This window comes from Ovis aries, chromosome 4, assembly GCF_016772045.2.
Source record: "Ovis aries strain OAR_USU_Benz2616 breed Rambouillet chromosome 4, ARS-UI_Ramb_v3.0, whole genome shotgun sequence".
Lineage (NCBI taxonomy): Eukaryota > Metazoa > Chordata > Mammalia > Artiodactyla > Bovidae > Ovis > Ovis aries.
In genome coordinates this window covers 84,381,052-84,407,032 of record NC_056057.1, presented here as the reverse complement: position 1 = coordinate 84,407,032, position 25,981 = coordinate 84,381,052, and the positions used below count along the sequence as shown (strand labels likewise).

Sequence of the window (25,981 nt, the reverse complement as noted above, 5' to 3'; positions counted from 1 at the left end):
TGAACCAAAATAACTACCATTTTTAATAAGTAGGGATTTCAATATTACCAAAAAAATACAATAAAATCCACCTCTGAACTCTGAAAGGATCCATTCCAGAAACCCTTTCCAGAATTTATACAAATCAGTCATCATCTCTTCCTACTGAGCTTGTATTTTTCATTTTGAGCCAAGGGTCAACAACTGTGGCCTACAAGCCAAATCCAGCTTGCCACCTGTTATCGTAAATAAAGTTCTATTGGAACATTGGAACACAGCTACAACTATCATCTATTATGTATTATCTTTGGCTATCTTCATGCTACAACAGACTTAAGTAACTGTGACAGAGTCCATATGGCCCTCAAAGCTTAAAATATTACCTGCATCTTAACAAAAAAGGCTTGGCAACTTCTATTTTAAATACTTTCATTAAAAAGAAACTATTGAAATTTTAAATTACAAGAAAATAAATATTTTTCTATTCTTACCACAAAGTTATGCACTTTGGCCTACATATGACTTGAGAGTTTTTGCGGACTAGCTTGGGTATCTAAACACTGCTTATAGCTCTGTTTCTAGGGATCCTTTAAAAAGTATACACAACCAGTTGAGCAAAGAAGGAACATTTATCTATTTAACTGACTCACTCCAAGAATCAACCAAAGAATAGGCCTGACAAGCTCAGAGAAAAGATGTTTACATCTTTTTTAAATAGGTTCATGGAACTAGGGAATCATGAAAAAAGCTGTTGACAGTAATAGCAAGCACTGCCTCAAAATATATTTACTAGCATTTATAAATAACAAAAAAAATTCCTTTAATACTAGAAATTCCCCAATTCTTAAAAGGTAAGATGGTTTTTAAGACTATATGGAATAAATTTTTGTCACGTAAAATACACAACTGTGTTAGCATTTTTCCTTTTCTCAACCAAATACACTTTTACCCACATTTCTAAAGTGCTATAGAGCAACCAGCAGGGCAGTGTGATAAATGGGGATGGTTCAGACAGCTGCACAAGACAAGATTTACCTTACCATGACTTAAAAAATCAGGGAAAAAAAACATGTATCCTGCACTATTGATTTGTAAGTTTAATTTATATAGTACATGAATTTCTCTTTTCAACTAGTTTTCCATAAATATTAAAATAGTATAATATCTTTTCTAAAAGTTCTCAAAATAATCATTAGATTTCTTTACTATTAATATTTAATAGAAAAATAAAACCAAGCTACCAAGTGTATTATTTAGGCCAAAAAAGAGTATTTTTCAAGAAAATGTAGAAATATTTTAATTTACATATCATATTACAATGAATCAGCATGGAGTCAAAATCCACAATTACACATTCCTAAAAATTCTGACCATCAGTCTCAGAATAATCAGTTTCTGTACAAAGATTTACAGCTGTCTGATATATGTAATTTTTCCTCAGTGTGCTACAGAGTTCAAAGGTTCTGCTCGAATATTCCCCAAATCAAGTGCAGAATCTGTCTCTTCGTCAATTTCTCCAATGACTGCACTGTTAAGGAAAAAAAAAAAAATCAGAACAATCTCATTTCTGACTAAAACTGAGAGGAGATAATAAAGAGAACTACTGGTTAAGTGAAAAACGTTTTCATATTTAAGTCACAAAACTCAAACTGAAGGCAACACTGTTACAGGAACAAAGATTAAAGGATGAACTGCATACAGTGTGACTAGTCTTTAAAGCAAAGCCACAAGTCTTTAAAGGAAAAAAAAAAACACATATGGAATACATAATCGTATAAAACCCCAGAGTTTCAATCCTGATTTTCACTGAATCCAAGGACTATTGGAGAAGGGGATGACAGAGGATGAGATGGCTAGATGGCATCACCGACTCAATGGACATGAGTTTGAGCAGGCTCCAGGAGTTGGTGATGGACAGGGAAGCCTGGCATGCTGCAGTTCATATGGTCGCAAAGAGTCAGACACAACTGAGAGACTGAACTGAACTGAAGGACTATTCTGGGAATGGGCGAGGTGCAGTGGAGTTGGGGGAGGATCAAAAAATCACTACTAAACAACCAAATAAAAGTGTCTATTATTTGAGTAAGTTCAATGAACTAAATCCATCAACATAATATGTTAGTTTCCCTTTCATGGTTTCTCAATTTACTCAGTGTAAATCCAACAACAAAAAGAAGTGCAATTCTTCCACATAAAGATGACAAAACAGATATTTAGGTATCTAACAAATGATTTTTGATGTGAATGACTTGTGACTGACTAGGGTTAAAAGTCAGCAAATTTTTTCCTTGATTCAACACTAACATAATACGTATAACATTAATTTCATTAATGCCATGCTAGGTAACCAATATCTCTAGCTGGATATATGTATTGTTACATTTCAGACCAGGGGACACGTTTGAAACACTATTCCATAAGAGACCAGTTGTTCAAATTTGTCTGGCTTTACTGAAAGTAAATTCTACAAATAAATATGTTACACAGAATTTGCCTGATTTTCCTTTGAACTATATAAAGTCTTCAGTTCTTTAATAAATGAGAAATGCCAAACTGTAGAAGAATATGTTCAGTTTCCTCAATATGAAACAAATCAAGGCCTCAGTTCCATCTTTAAAAACCTAGTGTCATTTAAAATCCTTATGGAGAGTAGAGTGCTGAAAAATGTTTTAAAACCAGTTCTCCAAGGAAAAGGGGTAGAATGATTCACAGTGTTGACTGAGATCCATAGTGCAAAATAATTCTACTACAGCCAATTTTAAGTTATCAACAAGACATCAATCAATCAGTTTGCAAAATTTCCCCAAATATAAAAATCTGCTTTGGTAAGCAGTGTAAGATGGCTCCAGCATATCACTGGGTCTACAGCAATGTTTTAAATTTTTTTAAAATGAAGTTCAAAAATAGAGAAAATTTTTTTTAAAGTAGGAGAAATTGTCTTAAACTCAATTATTATGCAGAGTCCCAATATAATCAGTGTATTCTCATCAGGAGACCTGGGCTCTACCTGCCATTCTTTACAGCTCACTTCACCTAAATATTATCTCTATAGGATATTTTATAAACCTCTGGTTTTGATTAAAGATCAAATAGTTTAACCATCTAAAGGTGATTTTCTTCCATATTCTACTTGTCCAACAAAATAATCTGAGATGCTATATATCTTTCACTGCCTTCCAGCTATGTTTTACTTTTAAACAGTGCTCACTAGTAAAGTGATTCAACAATATTCCAGTCTCTATAACTGCACTAATACAGCAGCTTCTAGCCACATGTGACTATTAAAATTAAGCACAATTAAGTAAAATCTAAAATTCATTTCTTCAGTCACACCAGCTACTTTTCAAGTACCCAGTGGCCACTCACTTGGTTAGTACCTACTACAGTGGACAATGCAGATATACAACAGATATGTAACATTCCATCATCCCCTAAAACTGTACTGGACAGTACTGCTCTACAATGTTGCACTTTTCTTATACTGTTACCACTAAAATGTATCTTCTCAAATTGTCATATCAGTGTCACAAGTTAACTGAGGCCAGGACATAAACATGGGACAGCTTAAGTGTGCCAATTATACTAAAAATTAAAAGAAAAAATGGATAAATTCAGCTATATTATAAAGCATTATTTTAAACTGTTCACACAAGAGATTTCAAAGACATTTTCAAACTCTAGCCCAGAGGTGTATTTATGTTCCTCTGAAATTAGGGATATTTTGGAAGAACATTTTAAGAACCTCCTCCAGTGAAGTATCCAATGTTAAGGCAGGGTTCTTTCTGGACCCTATTCAGGCTATTTAACTATTAGAAATATGGACAAATCTCAGTAGATAGAAACCTCTTCTCCACACAGCAAAGCAGTACACCTATTGTATACTGCTGTGTGTCAGTCACTCAGCCGTGTCCAGTTCTTTGTGACCCTATAGGCTATAGCCCACCAGGTTCCTCTATCCTTGGAATTCTCCAGGCAAGAATACTGGAGTGGGTTCCCATTTCCTTCTCCAGCGGATCTTGCTGACCCAGGGATTGAACCCAGGTCTCCTGCATTGCAGGCGAATGCCTTTACAGTCTGAGCTACTTGCCTAAAAACAGACATTTTACTTACACATTGTCACCTCTTACGATGTATAACCCTAGTACCACTTGTTCTACTCCCTGTGAAGAGCTGAACACTCGTTCATGGCTTTCATCCAGTATCAAATTAATGGTCTGGTCAAAACCTTTCAGTGTTCCCTGTAAAGAAAATATTCAAGAGAAAAAAGACAAAGTATCTGAATATGTAAATTCAACCACACCATTTTAGCTGCCAGGTATTCCAATAAGAGGACCTATTTTAAATATACATACAAGTTTACTATAAAATATCTCTTCATGACCAAGAGTACTCTTGGCACAAAACTTACCTCTTGGTTTTTTAAGGGGGAGGGGGGCACCAAGCCTCTGCTAGTGTGCAGAGCTATTGAGAATTACAAAGGACCCCATGTATTAGTTACTTCCAAGGAAGTAGCATAAAACTTCAGGCTATCCAGAAGTGAATATTCTAAAGATACAAACTTAAAAAAGGAAAACTTAAGGGAAATACTCCCATACACAGCAGCTATAGTAATATAACAGTATCATACATGTTTAGTTCAGTTGCTCAGTCGTGTCCGACTCTTTGTGACCCCATGAATCGCAGCACACCAGGCCTCCCTGTCCATCACTAACTCCCAGAGTTCACTCAGACTCACGTCCATCGAGTCAGTGATGCCATCCAGCCATCTTATCCTCTGTCGCCCCCTTCTCCTGCCCCCAATCCCTCCCAGCATCAGTCTTTTCCAATGAGTCAACTCTTCGCATGAGGTGACCAGAGTAGTGGAGTTTCAGCTTCAGCATCATTCCTTCCAAAGAAATCCCAGGGCTGATCTCCTTCAGAATCTTACATGCCAGTAAACATGCTACACATTATCTCAACCAATCTCTACCCTTTGTAGTAGATATTATATGTATTCCCACTTCAGAGAAGAAAAATTGAGGCACAGAGAAATAATCTCGCATGGTTTCATGGCTGGAAATTAGCAGAGCTAGAATCCAAACCATGAAAGGCTAGCTTCAAAGCCAGACCACTGAACTTCTATGTTACACTACTATGAACAAACAAATATAATTTACCACTTTTTAGAGATTCAAATCAATCCCATAAATATACACAAACTTCAAGTGGTAGTAGTAATAGCTAAGGCTAGATGAGTACTTAGTATTTGCCAAAGTGTTCTATGGGCTGCATATGGATTTACATATTTAATCCTCCTAATAACTCAGTAACAGTAGACACAAATATGATCACAACAACTGGAAAGTTCTAGAACTTGAAGGAAATATTCAGAGTTTTACAGAAGAATCATGGCTTCTAATAAAGGAAGACATGGGCATATTTCAACACAGTATCTCAGATGCTATTTCAGTTTCTGAAGAACATCAACTTATACTGATGGCTTTGGTTGGTTAAATCTCTTATTAAAGTTTCATGTTTTAAAACTCAAAATATGTAAAATTAGACCAAGATAAAGAGAAAATGTTAACTTAAAATTTGGAAAAGAAGCAAAATGTGGAGTACTTACTATACTAAATTAGTTAGCAAATAGTTGTTACCACACTCATACACAGCTTCTTGGCTTCATCTTACAAGTAACTATTTTATCAAGTTTCAGTGGACAGAGGAGTGAGGTAGACTACAATCCATGGGGTTGCAAAGAATTGGACACAACTGAGTAGACACACACATTCTATCAAGTGGGCTCTCCTGGTGGCTCAGCATCGAAGAATCTGCCTGCCAATGCAGTATGCTGCTGCTGCTGCTGCTGCTGCTGCTTAGTCGCTTCAGTCGTGTCCGACTCTGTGCAACCCCAGAGATGGCGCCCACCAGGCTCCCCCGTCCCTGGGATTCTCCAGGCAAGAACACTGGAGTGGGTTGCCATTTCCTTCTCTAATGCATGAAAGTGAAAAGTGAAAGTGAAGTCGCTCAGTCGTGTACGACTCTTCGAAACCCCATGGACTACAGCCTACCAGGCTCCTCCGCCCATGGGATTTTCCAGGCAAGAGGACTGGAGTGGGGTGCCATTGCCTTCTCCCTCCAATGCAGTATATGTGGGTTCAATTCCTGGGTTGGGAAAATCCCCTGGAGAAGGAAATGGCAACCCACTCCAGTATTCTTGCCTGGGAAATCCCATGGACAGAGGAGCCTGGTGGGCTACCGTCCATGGGGTCATAAAGAGTAGGACATAACTTAGCGACTCAACAAATTCTATCAAGTGAAATATGTGTCAAAGGAATACAGAACTGCTGAACTTTAGTTCTCGAAATGTTCTTTTTAAATGGCTTTCCTTCTATAAAGTTAAAACAAATTTCCAATTTATCATCTATACCATTAAAAAAAAATTTTAAACCCAAGGTTTCCACAAACTAAAAAACTATTTGCAAATATTTCTTAATAGCTATAACTTCTCAAAGTTAAGATGAGATTAAAATATTTCAAACTCTCTTAATTTGACAAAATACAATGTGAAGTACCTTAAAAAAATAAACAAAACCATGACTGCTCTCTTGATTAAAAAGGAAGCAAGGCGACTGGCCTTAGGCTTTGGAGTCAAATTTAGTTTAAATCCCAGTTTGGCTCTGCCACATACATTCATATGACTCTGGGAAAGTGACTCTTTTTCTGATCCAGGTTCTTAGCTTAGAATGCAGGGCTAGTTCTTCCTCACAGAGTTGTACTAGGATTAAGTGATGTAACACACGGGACATGCCTGGTACATGACACATGTTTAATAAATGGCAAAGTCTGACACTTGGTAATTGCCACTTAAGGACCCACTGAGAAAAACCCCAAGGATTAAAAAGAAAAAAACATCAGTTGCAGAGTAGGAAGATAGAAGAACAAATTCTATGAATTATAGAAGACAATAAAGTTTAGCAGCCTTAAAACTTTTTTGAAAGTTAACAATCATGAATTATAAATGAAATTAAGCCACCAAAAATCATGGAATAAATTCCTCAGATCAAGGAGAGAATCCAAGACTTTTCTGGAATTAAAATGGGATACAGCGATAAAAGGAAAAATGAGATGAAATACACTTCAATATTCATCATAATTTATTCTACAGAAGCACGAGATTCTACAACCTAAGAATATCTGAAGATTAACAATGTACATGTCTTAAATGTTCATTATATAGAGGTAGTATCTAAATCTTTTTTAAAAGTTTCCAAAAAGCACACACACACATTTAAAAAAAAAAAAAAAAAAACAACCTGTATGATTCATGTAGTAGATGTCAGAGCACTAAATGAGGAAGGAAATAAAAGATGAAGCAAGATAAATACAAAATATAGACAAATATCTGCAGACTAGACCAGAAGTTCTCTAAGGGCAGATTCTGTTATTCATCCAAGCTTCTAGAAGAAGCCTTGTATGTAACTTACAGCCAATGTTTATTAATGAAAAAAACAAAAAAAAAAACGGATTGGCAGCTATTTATCAAAGAGATAAAGAGTTGAATCATAAGAAAACTGCAATGCAGGTGTACTCTGGTGCCTAGGCACTGGAGATCAGAGGTTGTACATAAAAATTTACAACCAGTAAGCCTTCAAGAGTGGGCTTCCCAAGTAGCACTGCAGCAAAGAATCCACCTGCCAATGCAAGAGACGCAGGAGATCCGGGTTTGATCTCTGAGTTGGGACAATCCTCTGCAGCAGGAAATGGCAACCCACTCCAGTATTCTTGCCTGGAAAAGTTCATGGACAGAGGAGCCTGGCAGGCTACACTTCAGGAGGTCACAAAGAGTCTGGGACAACTGAGCATCACAGGCAGAAAAGCCTAAAAGAAAGCAGAGAATGAATACACCAAATACTTACCACAATCATTCTCCCATCAGAAGTAATGACAGCAACAGTTCCTGATAACTGAATCAAGGAAAGCATTTCTAAGGGAATGCAAACTGAAAACTTAAAATCTGGTAAGTAAATGGCTTAAATTACTAGGAAAAAAGGTGACAGAATTAAGATACAACTATTTAACACAGCCACATTTACAACATAAAATTGTATGTTCTTAATTCTCTGTGACAACTACACAATCTAAAAAAGGAAAAATAGAAAACATCCTTTTTATGAGATCAGTGTATTCTATCTTAAAACAAGCTGGGATGTTTGGTACTCATTTTTAATGAGGGAATATTGCAAATATGAAAATTGAGCAAGATATTTTTCCTTTTTTTAAACCTGTTTCATCATCTCTGAAACGAAAATTGGATGAGTGCTATTCAATGTCAAATGATTTAATACGTTAAGACACTGTCTTCTAGGACCTGCCTTCTGGAATTCAAAAGAAACTATAATCAATATCACAAGTATCAATATGCTTGCATCATTTAAAAAGAAAAACCTTTAGCATTCCACTTTTGTCCCAAATTTGTACATGAGAGCACAACGTAATGTTTCTGTCCCGAGACTTTAAAATGGTGCATAGAGTACTATTACAGGAGCTTTTTAAAGCTATTTGCCCCACAAGCCGATCTATTACAACAGCAAGCATTATTTTAATTCCATCAACAATAAAGTTGAGATTTCAGCTGGTAAAGGGGCAGACATTCGATTTTTGCATCATCTGTAAAGTTTCTGCTATCCTTGAAGACTGAGCAAAGCCTATGAATAAAACAAACACATAGATTTGTGAGTCCACCGTCGCAGCTGGTAAAACTATCTTATTCCCAAACGTGAACGTATAGGCCCGAGGGAAATGGAAAGGGTGAATCAATAACTGATTTCTATAGAGACACGGAAAAGTTCAGAATAATCTTGTCGGTTTTGCTCGGCTTTTCCATCAAGTTAAGACGCCTTGGACCAGCAGGAGCTGCGGGCTCCAGTCCCAGGGGTGAGCCTCCTTAACCTCTGTATCCCCACCCCGAGACCCAAGCCCGTCAGTGGCTCGGTGCCCCAACCGCCCGCCGATCCCGACCCCTGGCCTTTCCAGCACTGGTCCACTCCGGGGCCAGACGTGGGCCTCACCAAGGCCTTAGCTAATGCCCGCGATAGCCGACTGAAGGGTACGGTTGATGTAGTTCTCCAAGGCGGACGTCATGATACGCGACCTGGCAACTGGAAACACAAGAGCCCCGGCGTCCAGATGAGCTAGAAAGGACCGCCAGGGAACAGCAGCCTCTCTCGCCGACTGGCGGCAGCAAATACCGCGAGAACTACCGCAGGGCGGCCTCCGCGAATCAGAGACTGAAAGAAACCGGCCAAGCATTCCCGAGATGCAAAGCGACGACGGCCTTAATGCGCGTGTGCAGTATGTTTCTGCTCTTGCGGGTGATATTGGAAGCCGGAAAGAACCAAAGAGAACGGGCGGTGGGAGAAAGAAAGAAAGAAGCTCCCTGAAGATGGGGAGAAGGTGGGCGAGCGCGCTTCATAGCGGAATGGAAGGCTTTAGTGGCAGAAGTTACTAAGGGGAAATGTTGAGAGAAGATGGGGAAGGCAGGAGAAAACCGAATAAGGTTTTTGTTGTGTGTGTTTTTTTCCCCACAAGTGAAGTAGAGACTAGTGCTGTTCTGGTATGAAGTGTAGACGCCCGGATGTGGAATCCCTAATTTTGTACTGCAGAGGCCGAAAATTAACGTTTTAGAAGCTAAACGACCCCGGACAAAGTTCCACAGTTGTACCGTATGGTATACATATCTGGAGAAGTCAGTAGTTAAAAGCATGTTCGCAGTTTGCATTTGCTTCTAAAAGTGCTGCATCGTGTTCACCCGCAACTATCAACCATTGTTATTGTGAATGGGCTATACCCCAATACAAATGTTTTTGTTGTTAAAAAAAATTTTTAAATGGTGCATCGCGGCGGCGTTGTCACTCATTCATTTTGTCACTCTGCCGTGTCAGAGTCTTTGCGACCCCGTGGACTGTAGCCTACCACGCTTCTCCGTCCATGGGATTTTCCAGGCAAGAGTTCTGAAATGGGTTGCCGTTTCCTTCTCCAAAGGGTCTTCCGGACCCAGGGATCAAAACCGGGTTTCCCACATTGTAGGCAGACGCTCTGGAGAAGGCAATGGCAACCCACTCCAGTACTCTTGCTGGAAACTCCCACGGACGGAGGAGCCTGGTGGGCTGCAGTCCATGGGGTCGCTAAGAGTCGGACACGACTGAGCGACTTCACTTTCACTTTTTACTTTCATGCATTGGAGAAGGAAATGGCAACCCACTCCAGTGTTCTTGCCTGGAGAACCCCGGCCTGGTGGGCTGCTGTTTATGGGGTCGCACAGAGTTGGACACGACTGAAGCGACTTAGCAGCAGCAGCAGCAGCAGCAGGCAGACGCTCATTGGAAAAGACTGATGCTGGGAGGGATTGGGGGCAGGAGGAAAAGGGGACGACAGAGGATGAGATGGCTGGATGGCATCACCGACTCGATGGACGTGAGTTTGAGTGAACTCCGGAAGATGGTGATGGACAGGGAGGCCTGGCGTGCTGCGATTCATGGGGTCACAAAGAGTCGGACACGACTGACCGACTGAACTGAGTCAGATGCTTGACAGTCTGAGCTAATAGGGACTGAATCCAAATGGTAGAGTGTGAGTCTTCCTTAGGAAACAGTCTTTCACCACACCCCAAAGTTTCCCTCTCCTCAGGTTATAAAATCAGTTACTTTTAAAAGGCTGGCAGGTCCGCTGCTTATTCCTGGAAAGGACTGATTATGGAAGAGCTTGCTAAATAAGCAGCAGACTGGGTTCTAGTCCTGCTGTGCTAATGAAATGGTGTATCCTTGCACAAGTGACATCAGCTCATCTGGGCCTCAGTTCCTTAAATTCTACCCCATTTATCATTTTGGATATTTAATGTGTGTTACTACAAAACATTTATTTTACTGTGATACTCTAGATTCAAAGGACTTGAAGTTAGAAAAAAAAAAAATCCATATACAAAATACCAGAGTTATTTTTCCTTTGTACAAAATTGCCTTAGGATGTCAGTTAGGGGTGCTGTTTCTATTTTTTCCTCTCGCCCATCTCCCTCACCATCCCACCCCTCTAAGTTGATACAGAGCACATGTTTGAGTTTCCTGAGACATAGAGCAAATTCCTTGTTGGCTATCTATTTTACGTATGGTAATGTAAGTTTACATGTTACTCTCTTCATATATCTCACTCTCTCCTCCCCTCTCCCCATTGTCCATAAGTCTATTCTCTATGTCTGTTTTTCCATTGCTGCCCTGCAGATAAACTCTTCAGTACCTTGTTTCTAGATTCTGTATATATGCATTAGTGTATGATATGTATCTTTTTCTGACTTACTTCACTTTGTGTAATAGGCTCTAGGTTCATCCGCCTCATTAGCACTGACTCAATGTTCCTTTTTATGGCTGAGTAATATTCCATAGTGTATATGTACCACAACTTTATCCACTCATCTGTCAGTGGACAACTACATCGCTTCCATGTTCTAGCTATTGTAAATAGTGCTGCAATGAACAATGGGATACATGTGGTTTTTTCAATTTTGGTTTCTTTGGGGTATATGCCTAGGAGTGGGATTGCTGGGTCATATGGTGGTTTTATTCCTAGTTTTTTTAAGGAATCTCCGTACCATCTTCCATAGTGGCTGTATCAATTTACATTCCCACCAACAGTGCAAGAGTGTTCCTTTTCTCCACACCCTCTCCAGCACTTATTGTTTGTAGACTTTTTGATGATAGCCATTCTGACCAGTGTGAGGTAATAGCTCATTGTAGTTTTGATTTGTATTTCTCTAATAATGAGTAGTGTTGGGCATCTTTTCATGTGTTTGTTAGCCATCTGCATGTCTTCTTTGGAGAAATGTCTGCTTAGGTTTTTTCCCACTTTCTGATTAGGTTGATTGTTTTTCTGGTAATGAGTTGTATGAGCTGCTTGTATATTTTGGAAATTAATCCTTTGTCATTTGTTTCAGTTCCTATTATTTTCTCCCATTCTGAGGGTTGTCTTTTTACCTTGCTTCTAGTTTCCTTTGCTGAGCAAAAGCTTTTAATTTTAATCAGGTCCCACTTGTTACTTTTGTTTTTATTTCCATTACTCTAGGAGGTTGGTACCCACTCCAGTGTTCTTGCCTGGATATCCCAGGGACGGGGGAGCCTGGTGGGCTGCCGTCTATGGGGTTGCACAGAGTCGGACACGACTGAAGCGACTTAGCAGCAGCAGGAGGTTGGTCATAGAGGATCTTGCTTTGATCTATGTCATCAAGTGTTCTGCCCATGTTTTCCTCTAAGAGGTTTATAGTTTCTGGTCTTACATTTAGGACTTTAATCCATTTTGAGTTTATCTTTGTGTATGGTGTTAGGAAGTGTAATTTCATTCTATTACATGTAGTTGTCCAGTTTTCCCAGCACAGTTTATTGAAGAGGCTGCTTTGCCCCATTGTATATTCTTGCCTTCTTTGTCAAAAATAAGGTACCCATAGGTCCATGGGTTTATTTCTGGGCTTTTTGTCTTGTTCCACTGGTCTATATTTATGTTTTTGTGCTGGTACCATACTCTCTTGATGACTGTAGCTTTGTAGTATACTCTGAAGTCAGGAAGGTTGATTCTTCCAGCTCCATTCTTTTTTCTCAAGACTGCTTTGGCTATTCAGGGTCTTTTGTGTTTCCATATGAATTGTGAAATTTTTTGTTCTAGTTCTGTGAAAATGCCATTGGTAATTTGATAGGGATCACATTGAATTTGTAGATTGCGTTTGGTAGTATAGTCATTTTCACAGATGTGCTGTTTCTTAACTGAAGAATTGACGGTTTAAAAATTCTTGCAAGGTCAGCAGTTTTCTTCTGAAAAGCATCTGTTTTCAAGCATCTGTTTACAGCATACTCACAAAATAACTTACAGATCATTCCCAAATGTTCAGTATTTTATATACTGGAACTTATTTTGACCTGTTTGAAACCACATGCACATGTAGTCAGGAATTAGGTGGTGCATGTCCCAATTTTTTGTTTGTTTGTTTAGGGGGATGGTGGTGGTGGTGGTAAATACAAGAGCAATATCTTCCGTAAATTAAAAGAAAAATGAAGCTATCATGTGATGTGTAGATGTTAGATACGAACTAAAAGAAAACCAAAGTACTATCTAGTGATAAACGTGGTATCATTAGTAAGGAGTTTTTTTTTAAAGTATTGTGCTAAGCTTGAGTAAACTCCCGAAGATAGTGAAGGCCAGGGAAGCCTGGCATGCTGCAGTCCATGGGGTCGTACAGGACTGAGCAACTGCACAACAGCAGCAAATTATACTAAGTATTTAGAATGGATAACCCATGTAGTGTTTCATCTCTTAGAGTGTATTTATATGTGACAATATTTATTAATATTGTATAGTAACTTACAGAACTAATTTCATCATAAATTACATACCTAAACTGCAAGTTCAGTCACCAAGTTATATCCAACTCCCTGTCCCTGGGATTCTCCAGGCAAGGATACTGGAGTGTGTTGCCATGCCCTTCTCCAGGGGATCTTCCTCACCCAGGGGTCAAACCAATGTCTTTTACATCTCCTGTATTGGCAGGTGGTTTCTTTACCAAGGGGCACAGTGAAATTTTGAACTTAAATAAAATAAAATATCTCAAAGTGCTACTCATTTGAATGAAACTCTGTCACTGTTAAAACATCAAAGTGTGCTGGAATGCTTTTTATTTTACTAAGAGCATTCATTTTAGTCCATTAGTTCTGAATTCAAACTTTGAGCAGAAAGATTTTTTTATATATTTAGTTCAGTTAAGATTGGCTCAATATTTTGTCTCTCTCAACCCATTCATGAATCTGTCTCTCACTAGTAATCCAACTACATGTATCTAGAACTGCAGTCAAGATTTATCAAGAATAGGGAAGAAAAGAAATGGGAAAGGGTAGAAAGGAGTTCACTAGATATCTGACTTTCCTGAAGTTACTTTCCATTAGTAGAAACCAAAGTATATAAAATCAGTCTCTCTCTGGTTAATTCCCTTGAAAGGCACAACATAACTCATTTCCCTTTGTATCCTGTTCTCTTTCATTAACCCAGAATCAGACTCATGGTAGATTCTCAGGAAACTGAATTTGAATGGTTCATAGGAAAAAATTACAATAATAGAAAATTAAAATTTTACTTTTAATCTAATATGATGTAGCTTTTATTTATATCAATTTGTATTCCTACAAGTTCCAAAAGTGCCAACCAATTAGCAATGTATATTAAATAGATCTTTCTAGGATTTTCCAAGGCAGAAAAGGACATAAATAAACCCTCATTTCCCCTTACAAAGAAATTCCTGAATAGGTACAGAGCTTTAATTATAAGCATGAAATAATTAATATATAGAAAAATAATAAATATCCCAAATTATAAAGAAAGATAATTGATGTGAAAACATTAGTTCATTTAATAGTGTAAATAACAAAGTGTTTTTTATATATTATGGGTTTTTTCCTTTTAGGTATTGAAGCAGACATTTTTTATGCCATTTTTTAAGATTTGGGAAGAATTAAATTTAACTAACTTGCTACTTGAGAAGCAGTATAGGGTTTTGATTAAGAACACTACCTACCTCAGGAGCTAGCCTGTTTGGATTTGGATCAATTGAGGCTCTGAGTGGATTACTTAACCTTCTTACCTCAGTTTTCTTATCTGTAAAATAGAGAAATGATGGTACTTACTTTATCAAATTGTTGGAGGACTAAAAGTAATTCTTGTAAAACCTGGGATGTAATAAGCACTCTATTAATGTCAGTTCTTATTGCTCATAGACATAGATTTTATCACAGGTAACCTTTTACTCAGTCCCAGGGCTTGTACAACTAAAATATTTTGCTCGCTGTCTCTTTTTTTCTGATTGGACAAATTGAGCAGTATGCATTTTAATTGATTCAGGAAGAAGAAGGTGGATATGTGTTAGAATCTTGGACCATTTTATGAAAAAGCCAAGGCTTAAGTTGTAGCTTGAGGAAAAGTACAGATGCACTTTAGGAAAATTAACCTGACTTTCATTGTTTAGCAGAGGTAGAAAGTGAGGATTAGAAGACTAGCAAGACTCCAGATGTGAGTTTCTGATTTGTAGCAGCAGGAGTAGAAAGGCTGAAAACATGTGATTCACAGATAATGGTTAAGACAGGCGGAGAGGCAGCAGAGTAGGGAGACCCAGGAAAAGACAGGGCTGCTTGTAAATAAAGTAGAGGGGGGCCAAGTTGTAGAACTGTGTAGGTGTGACACACACTGCACCAGCCAGTGGTGAGGTCATGAACATACCGGGTGCTCCAGCTGTGGCAGCACTTTATCCTAAAGATCTGGAGAGCCAGTCCATCTCAGGAGGCCCACTGTGGCATTTATAGATTATTGTTTGTTGGTGTTCAGTCGCTAAGTTGTGTCCAACTCTGCAACCCCATGGACTACAGACTCTCAGGCTCCTCTGTTCATGGGGTTTTCCAAGCAAGAATACTAGAGTGGGTTGCTGTTTCCTTCTCCAGAGGATCTTCAATAATGCATATTAATGAAATACTTAAATATATTTTTATGCATTCTTTATATTTTGGAAATTTGAAAAGGTAAAATAAAACATTTTGGCTACAGTATGAAGTACATTCCTGAAAATCCTCACGTAAAAAAAAAAAAAAACCTCACTTAAAATAAGAGACCTTAAGGGAAAAATGGGTTGGGGAAAGACCACTCAAACCCTAAACAACTGAACTAGAGCAGTGGTTCTCAAACTTTGCTGCTCACTGAAAACACATGGAGAATATTTGAAAACTACTAATGCCCTGGCTCCCACCCCCAGATATTCTAAATTAAATGGTATGAGGGGAGAGCCTAGACATCAGGATTCTAAAAGGTCCACAAGTGATGGTAACAGGGAGCAAAGTTTGAGAACCAGTCAACAGCATTAACAGAGACAATAACAGTCCAAACGAGAAGAACACATTTAAAAGAACGTGATATGTGAAATTCCTGACAAGTGAAGAAATGCTAGGGCTTCCCAGGTGACGCTGGTGGTAAGGAACCCGCCTGCCAATGCAGGAGATGCAAGAGACAGCGAGTTCGATCCCTGGGTTGGGAAGATCCTATGGAGGAGGGCATGACAACACACTCCAGTGTTCTTGCCAGGAGAATCCCATGGACAGAGGAGCCTGGCAGTCTATGGTCAGTTGGGTTGCAAAGAGTCGGACATGACTCAAGCGACTGAGCACGCACACAATGAGATGCTATAGTAATTTAGAGAGCTGTACCTTTAAAAAAATCGGAGGTGTCTTGACAAATGCCAGTTTATGGAAGACAGACACTGCTAATTGATGGAAGCAAGGGCAGAAGAGCATCACCCTCAAAAGTTGCAGACTTTGCACAAAATTAGAGATGCCAGAGACAGATGGCTCTGACCTGTTGTCTGTTGTTGCTTTTGTGCAGATCTAGAAGAAATGCAAAATAAGCATTATCAATATGGAGTACATGGCTGAGCTAAGCATAGGGGACAGCGGGATGCCACAGAGTGAAAACGTGTCATTTGGGTACCATATTCTTCCAGGCCACGAGTAATCCATCAGTCAGCCATGTGACTTTTATCTGTTGGTTCTTGGTAGCACAGGACATTAAAGTGCTAGGAAAAATTACCTACATACCAACCTGCTTTCTGCACTACTCTAACGTTACTCCCCTATTTAGCAATCACATGTGAGCTGATTTATACCACATAAAACAGTGTTCTAACACAGCAGACTACTACTATTCCACTGCATATCTGATCTTTGACTTTGGTTAACCTGCCCTTATTTTACTTATCTCCTGTGGCTGGGGCTGTGTGCTCAGTCACTTGAGTCATGTCTGACTCTTTGGACCATAGCCTGCCACGCTCCTCTGTCCATGGAATTTTCCAAGCAAAAATACTGGAATGGGTTGCCATTTCCTTCTCCAGGGGATCTTCCCAACCCAGGGATCGAACCTACATTTTCTATATTGCAGGCAGATTCTTTACCACTGAGCCACCAGGCAGGTTGGCCTTATGCCTCCTCTGACTTTGGCCTGAAAAGGTGCTTGATTCATACAATTTGGGGCAACTTGATTTAAATAGCAAGAGTGCAACTAATCCAAATGGAGCACCCAGACTTGCGCCTTTTCAATATCCTTTGTGTGTTTGCGTGTGTAAATTACTATTTTTGTGTAATCACTATTGGCAAAGCAGATTAAGGAACATTCTTTTAAGCTGAGTGCTTACCTTTTTGTAATTTTTGCTTGTCTTTTAAAGATAACTGTCTTTAGCAGCTTGGATTGCAGTACAAATAAAATTATCCTGTTTTTCACTGAGATTTTAGCATGATGGACTTGGAAAATGATGTTGATGGCAGAAATTACTTGACTTATGTCTCTACAATCTTCAACCTAAACTTGCTTCTGATGGTATAATCCACACTGAAAGCATAGATTGATATAGATTTGTTGTAGACATAATGTGAGAGAGATCAAAGCTAATTTATTGATATACTGAGATTAGCCTATGAGCTATGAATAATGTGAGAAAGTATAGAAAGATAGATGGAGTGGTGAAAGAAAGAAAGTGTAGTTGCTGAGTCATGTCCAACTCTTTGGGACCCCCATGGACTGTAGTCTGCCAGGTTCCTCTGTCCATGGAATTCTCTAGGCAAGAATACTAGAGTGGATTGCCATTCCCTTCTCCAGGGCATCTTTCCAACCCAGGGATTGAACCTGGGTCTCCCACATTGTAGGCAGATTCTTTACCCTCTGAGCCACAAGGGAGAGCTCTTGGAAATGGAGTGGTAGCATGAAGTATATAAATTGTCTTGACAAAACCAAGTTACCTTGAGTCACTAATGGAAAGCAAATGCCTGAAATTACATTAAAATATGTATGGAGTTAAAAATAAAAGAAAAAGTCAAAGCTTTACCTTACTATTGGGTTGGTCAAAAAGTTCATTTGGGTTTTTCTTCAAGATGTTTTTCTGGAAATTTTTTCATTTTATAAGTTTTGCTGTAGTTGTTTGATTTTTTTACCTAAAATATAATTATTCTCCCATCTCTGCTGCCTTTCTCCATCCCCCCAAACCATGGATTTAGACTTTAAGAGCTAGAAGGAAATCTAGGAATTTCCAAGTTCACTTCTCTCTTTTGGTGGATAGGAAACTGAGTCCCAAAGAAGCTGAGTCTCTGAGGGTCACATAGCAGAGCCAACAATGAAGGCCTTCTTGATTCTAGTTCAGTACTCTTTATAGTAATAAGAAATAAAATAACTTTTACTCACAAGACAAAATTTGAGTTTGTATCTACAGATGATCAGCAGCACGTCCATGGATACATCATTGCATGCCCTTGTAAGGTAGACTTTTTCAAAGATCAGAAGGAATTTATATCCAAGAATGAACAAAGGCAGCTCAACATTTTTCAGATATCAGTTCCATTGGAAAGAGTAGGAGAAGCAGATATGTATTGTGGTAGGCAGAATAATGCACCCCCCCACCCCCACCCAGGGATGTCCTGGAACCTGTGATTATTACCTTATATGACAAAAATGGGTTTTGCTAATGTAGTTACTATTAAGGATGTTTGGTGCAGAGAATATTCTGAATTATCTGAGTGGGCCCAACTCTAATCACTTAAAACCGTAAAACTGGAAGAGGGAGGCAAGAGAGTGGGTCTGAGAGTCCTACATGAGATCTGGCTCAGCTGCTGGTGGCTTTGAAGTTGGAGAAGGAGGCAGCCAGGAGCCAAGGCCTGTGCTGGTTTCTTGCTGAGAATAGCCCTTAGTGTTCAGCCAGGTAGAAAACAAGTATCTTGGTCCCAGGAAGAGAAGCATACCTGATTCTGCCCAAAAAACAAGTGAACAGGAAATGCATTCTCCTTTAGAGCCTCCAGAAAGGAAAACATTCTGCCAACACCTTGTATTTTAGTCCAGTAGACCCATACCAGACTTCTGACCTTACAGTATGTAAAGTGATAAAGTTTTCTTGTTGAAGCCATGAAATTTGAGATAATTTGTTATGGGAGCAATGAAAAATTAATGGAGATGCACAGCCACTTAATTTATTATCTTTGTGGATTTTGACTAAAGAAAGTCATTGAGAAAAGTAACTGTACTATCACATAGAAGGAGAATTGGAGCATATATGACCCTTTATAAAGAATGTAAGTACTATTGCTCATGGCCATCTTTCTCTGAGGTACAGAGTCCTTGTAAATTCTAAACCTCTGCCCAGAATTTTTAGGTGTAAGCATTGGTTTCTTCAGCCTAGATTTCCATTTACTTCATATGTGTTTCTTACTCATTATACTGGTGTTACAAGGTTTAGGCTCCACTGCCAGGGCAAGGAGGAGTGGTATGTGTTTAACCTTCACTGAAATCTTAAGTCTTGATGAATTACTTAATTATATTCTTCTTAGCCTCCATCTCACTTACGAATATGTCCGTGGTTCTGCTGGTTTCTATTCTGGATTTTATCTTCTTCAAAGTCATTTTGTTAGTAAATGACAAAGCCAGTCTTTGAACCTAAGTGGTCAAGCACTGCACTGCAATTTTAACACTGTTGTCCCAGGGATATACCCAATCAAATGACAAAATAAAGACCGTGATGTAAACAAGAGGTCATGTGAAGTTACTGGCCCAGATGTGGGCACTGTGAGTTTTCCTTCAGATTCTTGTTGAGGACTATTACAAAGAGACAAATTCAACCATTTTAAATATTTTATTCAGTAATAAATGCCTCTGGTACATTATTTTTCTTCAGTAGTAGGCATCTGTATTGTTAATGGTAAACATCTCTAAGCAGCTCACAGACCAAATTTTTTTAGGAAGTTTTGTTGGAATACAGTCACAGTTGTTAGTTTATGTGTTATGTATGCTGGCTGCTTTTGGATGACAATGGGTGGCTGTGACAGAAACCATATGGTCCACAAAATAATGAGTATCTGGCTCTTAACAAAATTGCAGACCTCTGTTCTCTAATTTCAGCAAATGAGATTTCTAAATATCCATATTACCATTTATATCTATATTGCCAAATTGTCCTCTACAAAGTTAGCATCCTCATTCTCCTACCAGGGAAGTAAGCTAATTCATTATCCTGGTGAGCCTCAGATATGACCCTAATGCCCATTTTGACCAGCTTTGAGATATGGTCCCCCCATTTTTCTGAATTTAACAATTCACATCATGAATAACAAACAAACCAAAACTCAGATATAAGACTTCAGAAGAATGTCTGTGGTGTCTCCTCCCTCTCTCCCTTTCTTCCTATTGTTAAATTGTCACTCTGGAATCGGAGAAATGTTTTCCAAGTCATTACCCCATGTGATAATAACTCCTGTAATGGGATTTTTTCATGCATAAAAATAATGATAGAAACTAATGATCTGCTTTTTAACATATGCATCAGAAACTCAATTAAAAACCACAGACATGTCATAGCACAGTGGATTAAAAGAAATTCTAAGCAGACAGTTGTTTTGGAAAACAGAAGGTAGTAATTCAAATGAAAAGCAACCACTTGTAAGGGGTATTTATCTTTGTTTTCCAGCTGTTCAACAGCAGAGCTCTCTTATTTCTTGAGAATTTCCTACTTTGTGAGTCTGAGTGGGACATAGAACTCATTATAACAGTACTTTTTTTTTTTTTTTTGCTGTTTCTTATAGCAAGAGAGACCTAGACTCAGGTTTATGACTACCTGACCTAAGGAGAACACCCTCTTGTGGTCATACACCTTCAGCAAGAGCAAGTTCATAAAGGAGCCATGCCGTTGATGTTCCTGGTGGCATCCAGGGCATGCGGTCACACCAGCAGTATTTTGATGTGCAAGCCCGATTCTGTATTGTTTCGCAGTGCTGTCCACAGGGTACTAACCGAGCTTTGCTATGTGTTTGGGACATGCTACATGGTTATGTAACTTCTGGATCTTGTTCCCCAGCCTGTCCCACAATTATGTGAGCTCCTGCACATCCATCAGTTACTTCCCTTCCTACTTGAATCAGCTCAAGTTGGTTTCCGGATTCAAGTTGGCAACTAGGAATTCTGAATCCAGAAATCTTCTGGAAGTGTTATGTTAGCAGTGAGCTACAGTGATCTTCAAACACTTTTAAAAAAAAATTTTAAACCAAAACCACCATTATACAATGGAGAAGGCAATGGCACCCCACTCCAGTACTCTTGCTTGGAAAATCCCATGGATGGAGGAGCCTGGTAGGCTGCAGTCCATGGAGTCGCTAAGAGTTGGACACAACTGAGCGACTTCCCTTTCACTTCTCACTTTCATGCATTGGAGAAGGAAATGGCAACCCACTCCACTATTCTTGCCTGGAGAATCCCAGGGACGAAGGAGCCTGGTGGGCTGCCGTCTATGGGGTTGCACAGAGTTGGACACGACTGAAGCGACGTAGCAGCAACAGCAGCATTATACAAACTTACTTTAAAATCCTAAGTTTTTGCATTATAAATTTATTAATTATAAATAATATAATTCCTGTCACATAGTATTTTGTTTTGGAGAAGGAAATGGCAACCCACTCCAGTATTCTTGCCTGGAGAATCCCAGGGACGGGGGAGCCTGGTGGGCTGCCGTCTATGGGGTCACACAGAGTCGGACACGACTGAAGTGACTTAGCAGCAGTGTTTTGTTTATGTGCTTTAAAAGATTTATTTTTTCAAGTCTTGGAATTGCAGATTTAACTTAAAGTTTATGGCAAAACCCATACTTATCAAACCCATCAACTGACTTTATTTTCACCTAAAAAAAAATGTTACCATGCATTCCATGAAAACTGCTGGAAAGTTAATCCATCATGAGCTCTGAAAATCCTTACACATCTTTTCTGGATGTGCTGTTAATATGAGGTCTTGGTCACTTTTTTTTTTTTTTTTTTTTTTAACCTGGGCTAATTGTATGCTCTGTTCAGCTCAACTTCTAGGAAGGTAGTACATAATAACAATCATTTTTAATTCTTTCAAAACTGTTTCAGTGTGCACCAGTCACTTGGAGTTGTTGATATGTGCTAAGGGCTTTTTTTTTTTTTTTTTTTTGGCATACGTGTGGCAGGTTGGAAAGGCTGGGAATTAACACCCCCAGAAAGTAGTCTTCAGTCAGGGACTGTCAAGAAGGGTTTGTATATGCCAGTCATCAACCAGGTGGGATACTTCAGATGGGTTATCTCCAGTCACTCAATGTCATAGCCAGCATATACTGCACTTTTCACTGCCTGCCTGCCTTCCTTGTAATGCTTCTCGCTCCAGTACTGGCTTCCCCCGAAAAAACTAACTGCACTTGAATTCTTGCCTCAGGGTCTACCTTTGGGACAGTGCAGACTAAGCTAGATATCATGAATACTTCTTCCTTTCAGCAAGGCCTATATCTTATCTGAGTTTGAGGATCAGTTCAGTCATTCAGTTGTGTCTGACTCTTTGAGACCCCATGAACCGCACCACACCAGGCCTCCCTGTCCATCAACAACTCCCAGAGCTTGTGCAGACTCATGTCCATCAAGTCAGTGATGCCATCCAACCATCTCATCCTCTGTTGATCCCTTCTCAATCTTTCCCAGCATCAGGGTATTTTCCAATGAGTCAGTTCTTCTCATCAGTTGGCCAAAGTATTGGAGCTTCAGTATCAGTCCTTCCAATGAATATTCAGGACTGTTCCTTTAGGATTGACTGGTTGGATCTCCTTGCAGTCCAAGGGACTCTCAAGAGTCTTCTCCAACACCACAGTTCAAAAGCATCAATTATTCGGCACTCAGCTTTTTTATAGTCCAACTCACATATTCATACATGACTACTGGAAAAACCATAGCTTTGGCTAGGTGGACGTTTGTTGGCAAAGTAAGGTCTCTGTTTTTTAAGATGCTGTCTAGGTTGGTCTTAGCTTTTTTTCCAAGGAGCAAGCATCCTTTAATTTCATGGCTGCTGTCACCATCTGCAGTGATTTTGAAGCCCAATAAAATAAAGTCTGTCACTGTTTCCATTGCTTCCCCATCTATTTGCCATGAAGTGATGGGACCAGATGCCATGATCTTTGTTTTTGAATGTTGAGTTTTAAGCCAGCTTTTTCACTCTTTCACTTTCATCAAGAGGCTCTTTAGTTCCTCTTTGCTTTCTGCCATAAGGGTGGTGTCATCTGCATATCTGACATTATTGATAGTTCTCCCTGTGATCTTGATTCCAGCCTGTGCTTCATCCAGCCTGGCATTTTGCATCATGTACTCTGCATATAAGTTAAATAAACAAGGTGACAATATACAGCCTTGACATACTCCTTTCCCAATTTGAAACCAGTCCGTTGTTCCATGTCCTTTTCTAACTGTTGCTTCTTGACCTACATACTGATTTCTCAGGAGGCAGGTAAGGTGGTCTGGCATTCCCATCTCTTTAAGAATTTTCCAGTTTGAGGATAGCCATATCCTAACCACAGTCCTAGTCATCATCTGAATTCACCTGACCATCTCTTTTTCACATGATGCAAAGGATGACATGGGTCTTCTGCCCTGACCCACAGACCTGTCTATTCAAGCCTTTTCAAATATCCCTGGACAAGCAATCACTACTGCTACCTAAGTTTTTTTTTTGGTTTTTTTTTGTTTTTTTTTTTTTATTTTTTTTTTATTTTTTTATTTTTTTATTTTTTTTTAGTTTTTTATTTTTTAAATTTTAAAATCTTTAATTCTTACATGCATTCCCAAACATGAACCCCCTCCCACCTCCCTCCCATAACATCTTTCTGGGTCATCCCCATGAAAAGTGGGTTGTTACTTAACAACCTGAACTGGTCTGAACAGCTGAAACACCCATCTCTGGTCCCTTAATCAGGTCGCTGCCTGACACTCCAGTCAGAGTCCATGATGCAGCAACAACTGAAGGACAAGGATGACCCCGTTATGTGACTGTGCCCCAGGAGCCCTCCTTTTCCCTAACCCCATGGTGATCTAGTTGTGGCATCCAGAAGCCTGGGCTACACTCAACTTGGTGATTTTCGTCATGAGGAACAAGATATGTGCTACCCATGCCTCTTTCCTGGGATAATGGTGTGTAATGGTAAATTTGTAAGGCCCCAAAGTTTACAGAGAAGTCATTCATGTAAGCATTTCCAGTATTAGTGGCAATCAAATCCTTAAACTAAAGCCTTCCTCAAATCATGTTGGGATGGTGACAGTTTACCCACCTTTTTGCGACATTGTCCCTATCATATTACCCCTCTGAGTCTGGCAATCTATAGATCTTTCTGTTTAGAAGAGTGCCTTAGGACAGAGTGCCCAGAAACACAACTTGAAGCAAGAAGTTATTTGTATGTCAGTGATGTACTAAGGACGTGTTTCCAAGTGAAACCAGTAAGGAAGCGAAAGAAGCAAGAGGGGAAGGGAGGGAGAGCAAGCAGGGATGAGTTCCCAGGTGAGGTCTCACCGAGGGTAGTTTCAGTCTGACCCACAGGGAATGTTAGTGTGTGAGTTGACACCATGTATTTTTGTCCTCACCCTAGGACAAGGACTTGGGCTTCCATAACACGCACCCATCTCTCTTTTGGGAAGTCTGAGGGAGGCAGATTTCTAGCTCACTATGAATGAAAACAAAGCCCAACCAGCCTAACCAAAGATGTATATCAATTAATGTAACTGAATTGTCCACAGATTCTTCCAATTTTAGGCTTTGGGAATCTTGATTTATAGGTTCATGTTGCCAAAATGAACACCAGCTTCATTTTGATTCTTGGAGCTCTGTTCTCCTCTGGGTGCCAGACTCAATTATAGCCTAGATCTCCTCATGGTAGCGTTATGGGGCCTGACACTCTTCTCACATTGTAGGCCTGAAGCTCCTACAGAAGAGCGAGGAAACTTCCTTGGAGGACTTAATAAGTCTCACATTTCATTGGTCAAAATGTGATACATGCCTATCCCTGAACTAGCCACTGTGATCAGGTGCAAGATGCTTTGCTGGACTTAACACAGGGGCGAGATCTACCCTCTCAAACCACACAGCTCCTTTGTACTGGGGATGGGGGTGTTCTGTTGAAAATGAGGTCCAAGGGGAAAAAAGGGGAAATGGATGCTGTGGAAGAAGCCAGCAAGTTTCCACTCTTCTTTAGGATGCAGCAAAGCTCCAATATTAAGATGCCCAAGTAGCTTATAAATTTAGTTATATTGAGCTGAATCATAGCCCCTGTATACAATAGCTATCATATCTCTAAAATACTATTAGACTGTCTTTTTCCTTTTGAGTTTGCTTGATGTTTTTAAAATAGAACCATGAATCTCAATTTGGAAATAAAGATTTAAAGATATCTGACATTTATAATTTCTATCCTTTCAGAGAGAAATCCTAAAATCTTCTGTCTCAGAATATAATTATTTTTTCCAGATACCCACGCTTACAAACTTTCTGGACAAATAGCATTGCCCAGGACCATTGCAAGTCAAAGCTCTCATTGAATAGAATGAGCTGTGCAAAATAAACATTTTGGTGTAGGTCCAAAAGAACTATACCTTTTTATATCTGAGAAAATGGTTTAAAACTCACTGCATACACAGAAGTAAGTAGTTTAATGTTACTTCTTTAAGTGTGCCGTCAGAACTTTTTTTTTTTTAAATAGAATTATATGAAAGACTCACTAGTTTATTTCCATGGAGAGTTGGTTTCTTCTAAAAGATATTACACTAAGGAATATTCCATACAAACAACTCATATTTTCTATAGTCTTTTTTTCAGTTTCTTTTAAAGATTGAACAAGCATTTATATCAGGGTTTCCTGAATCAGAACAGGGCTGATGTTACAACAAGATAATATTTTTGCAATCTTCAGTAACAGGCCAAGACGGCATGGGCTGTTTTAGACCTTACGGAGATACATCATAATTTAGAAGCTGTGCTAGTAAATGCTGGCATACATATAAATAAGTAAAGTGGCTTAAACAGCAGTTTTGAGCCTTTTTTTTTTTTCAGATTTTTTTATTACCCCAAAATGTAATAACATACACATTTGGACAGATAATCTAGAGTA

The 25,981-nt window shown here is 39.2% G+C and overlaps 1 protein-coding gene and 1 long non-coding RNA gene across 2 annotated transcripts in view; one reads left to right on the top strand and one right to left on the bottom strand.

The window, feature by feature from the left end:
* Window positions 1–1,250: 1,250 nt before the first annotated feature.
* On the bottom strand, window positions 1,251–9,167 carry LSM8 (LSM8 homolog, U6 small nuclear RNA associated). The gene is made up of 4 exons (XM_004008008.5): window positions 9,072–9,167; window positions 7,878–7,918; window positions 4,090–4,217; window positions 1,251–1,507 (listed from the first exon to the last, which is right to left on the bottom strand). Exons 1-4 carry the CDS (start codon window positions 9,100–9,102, stop codon window positions 1,417–1,419), a joined length of 291 nt encoding a protein of 96 aa, XP_004008057.3. The 5' UTR covers window positions 9,103–9,167; the 3' UTR covers window positions 1,251–1,416.
* A 112-nt stretch (window positions 9,168–9,279) lies between these two features.
* The window catches only part of LOC132659754 (uncharacterized), a 29,901-nt gene continuing 13,199 nt past the window's right edge, over window positions 9,280–25,981 (top strand). Inside the window, exon 1 of the long non-coding RNA XR_009600518.1 lies at window positions 9,280–9,414. This is a non-coding gene — a long non-coding RNA (uncharacterized LOC132659754). The remainder of the gene's footprint in view (window positions 9,415–25,981) is intronic.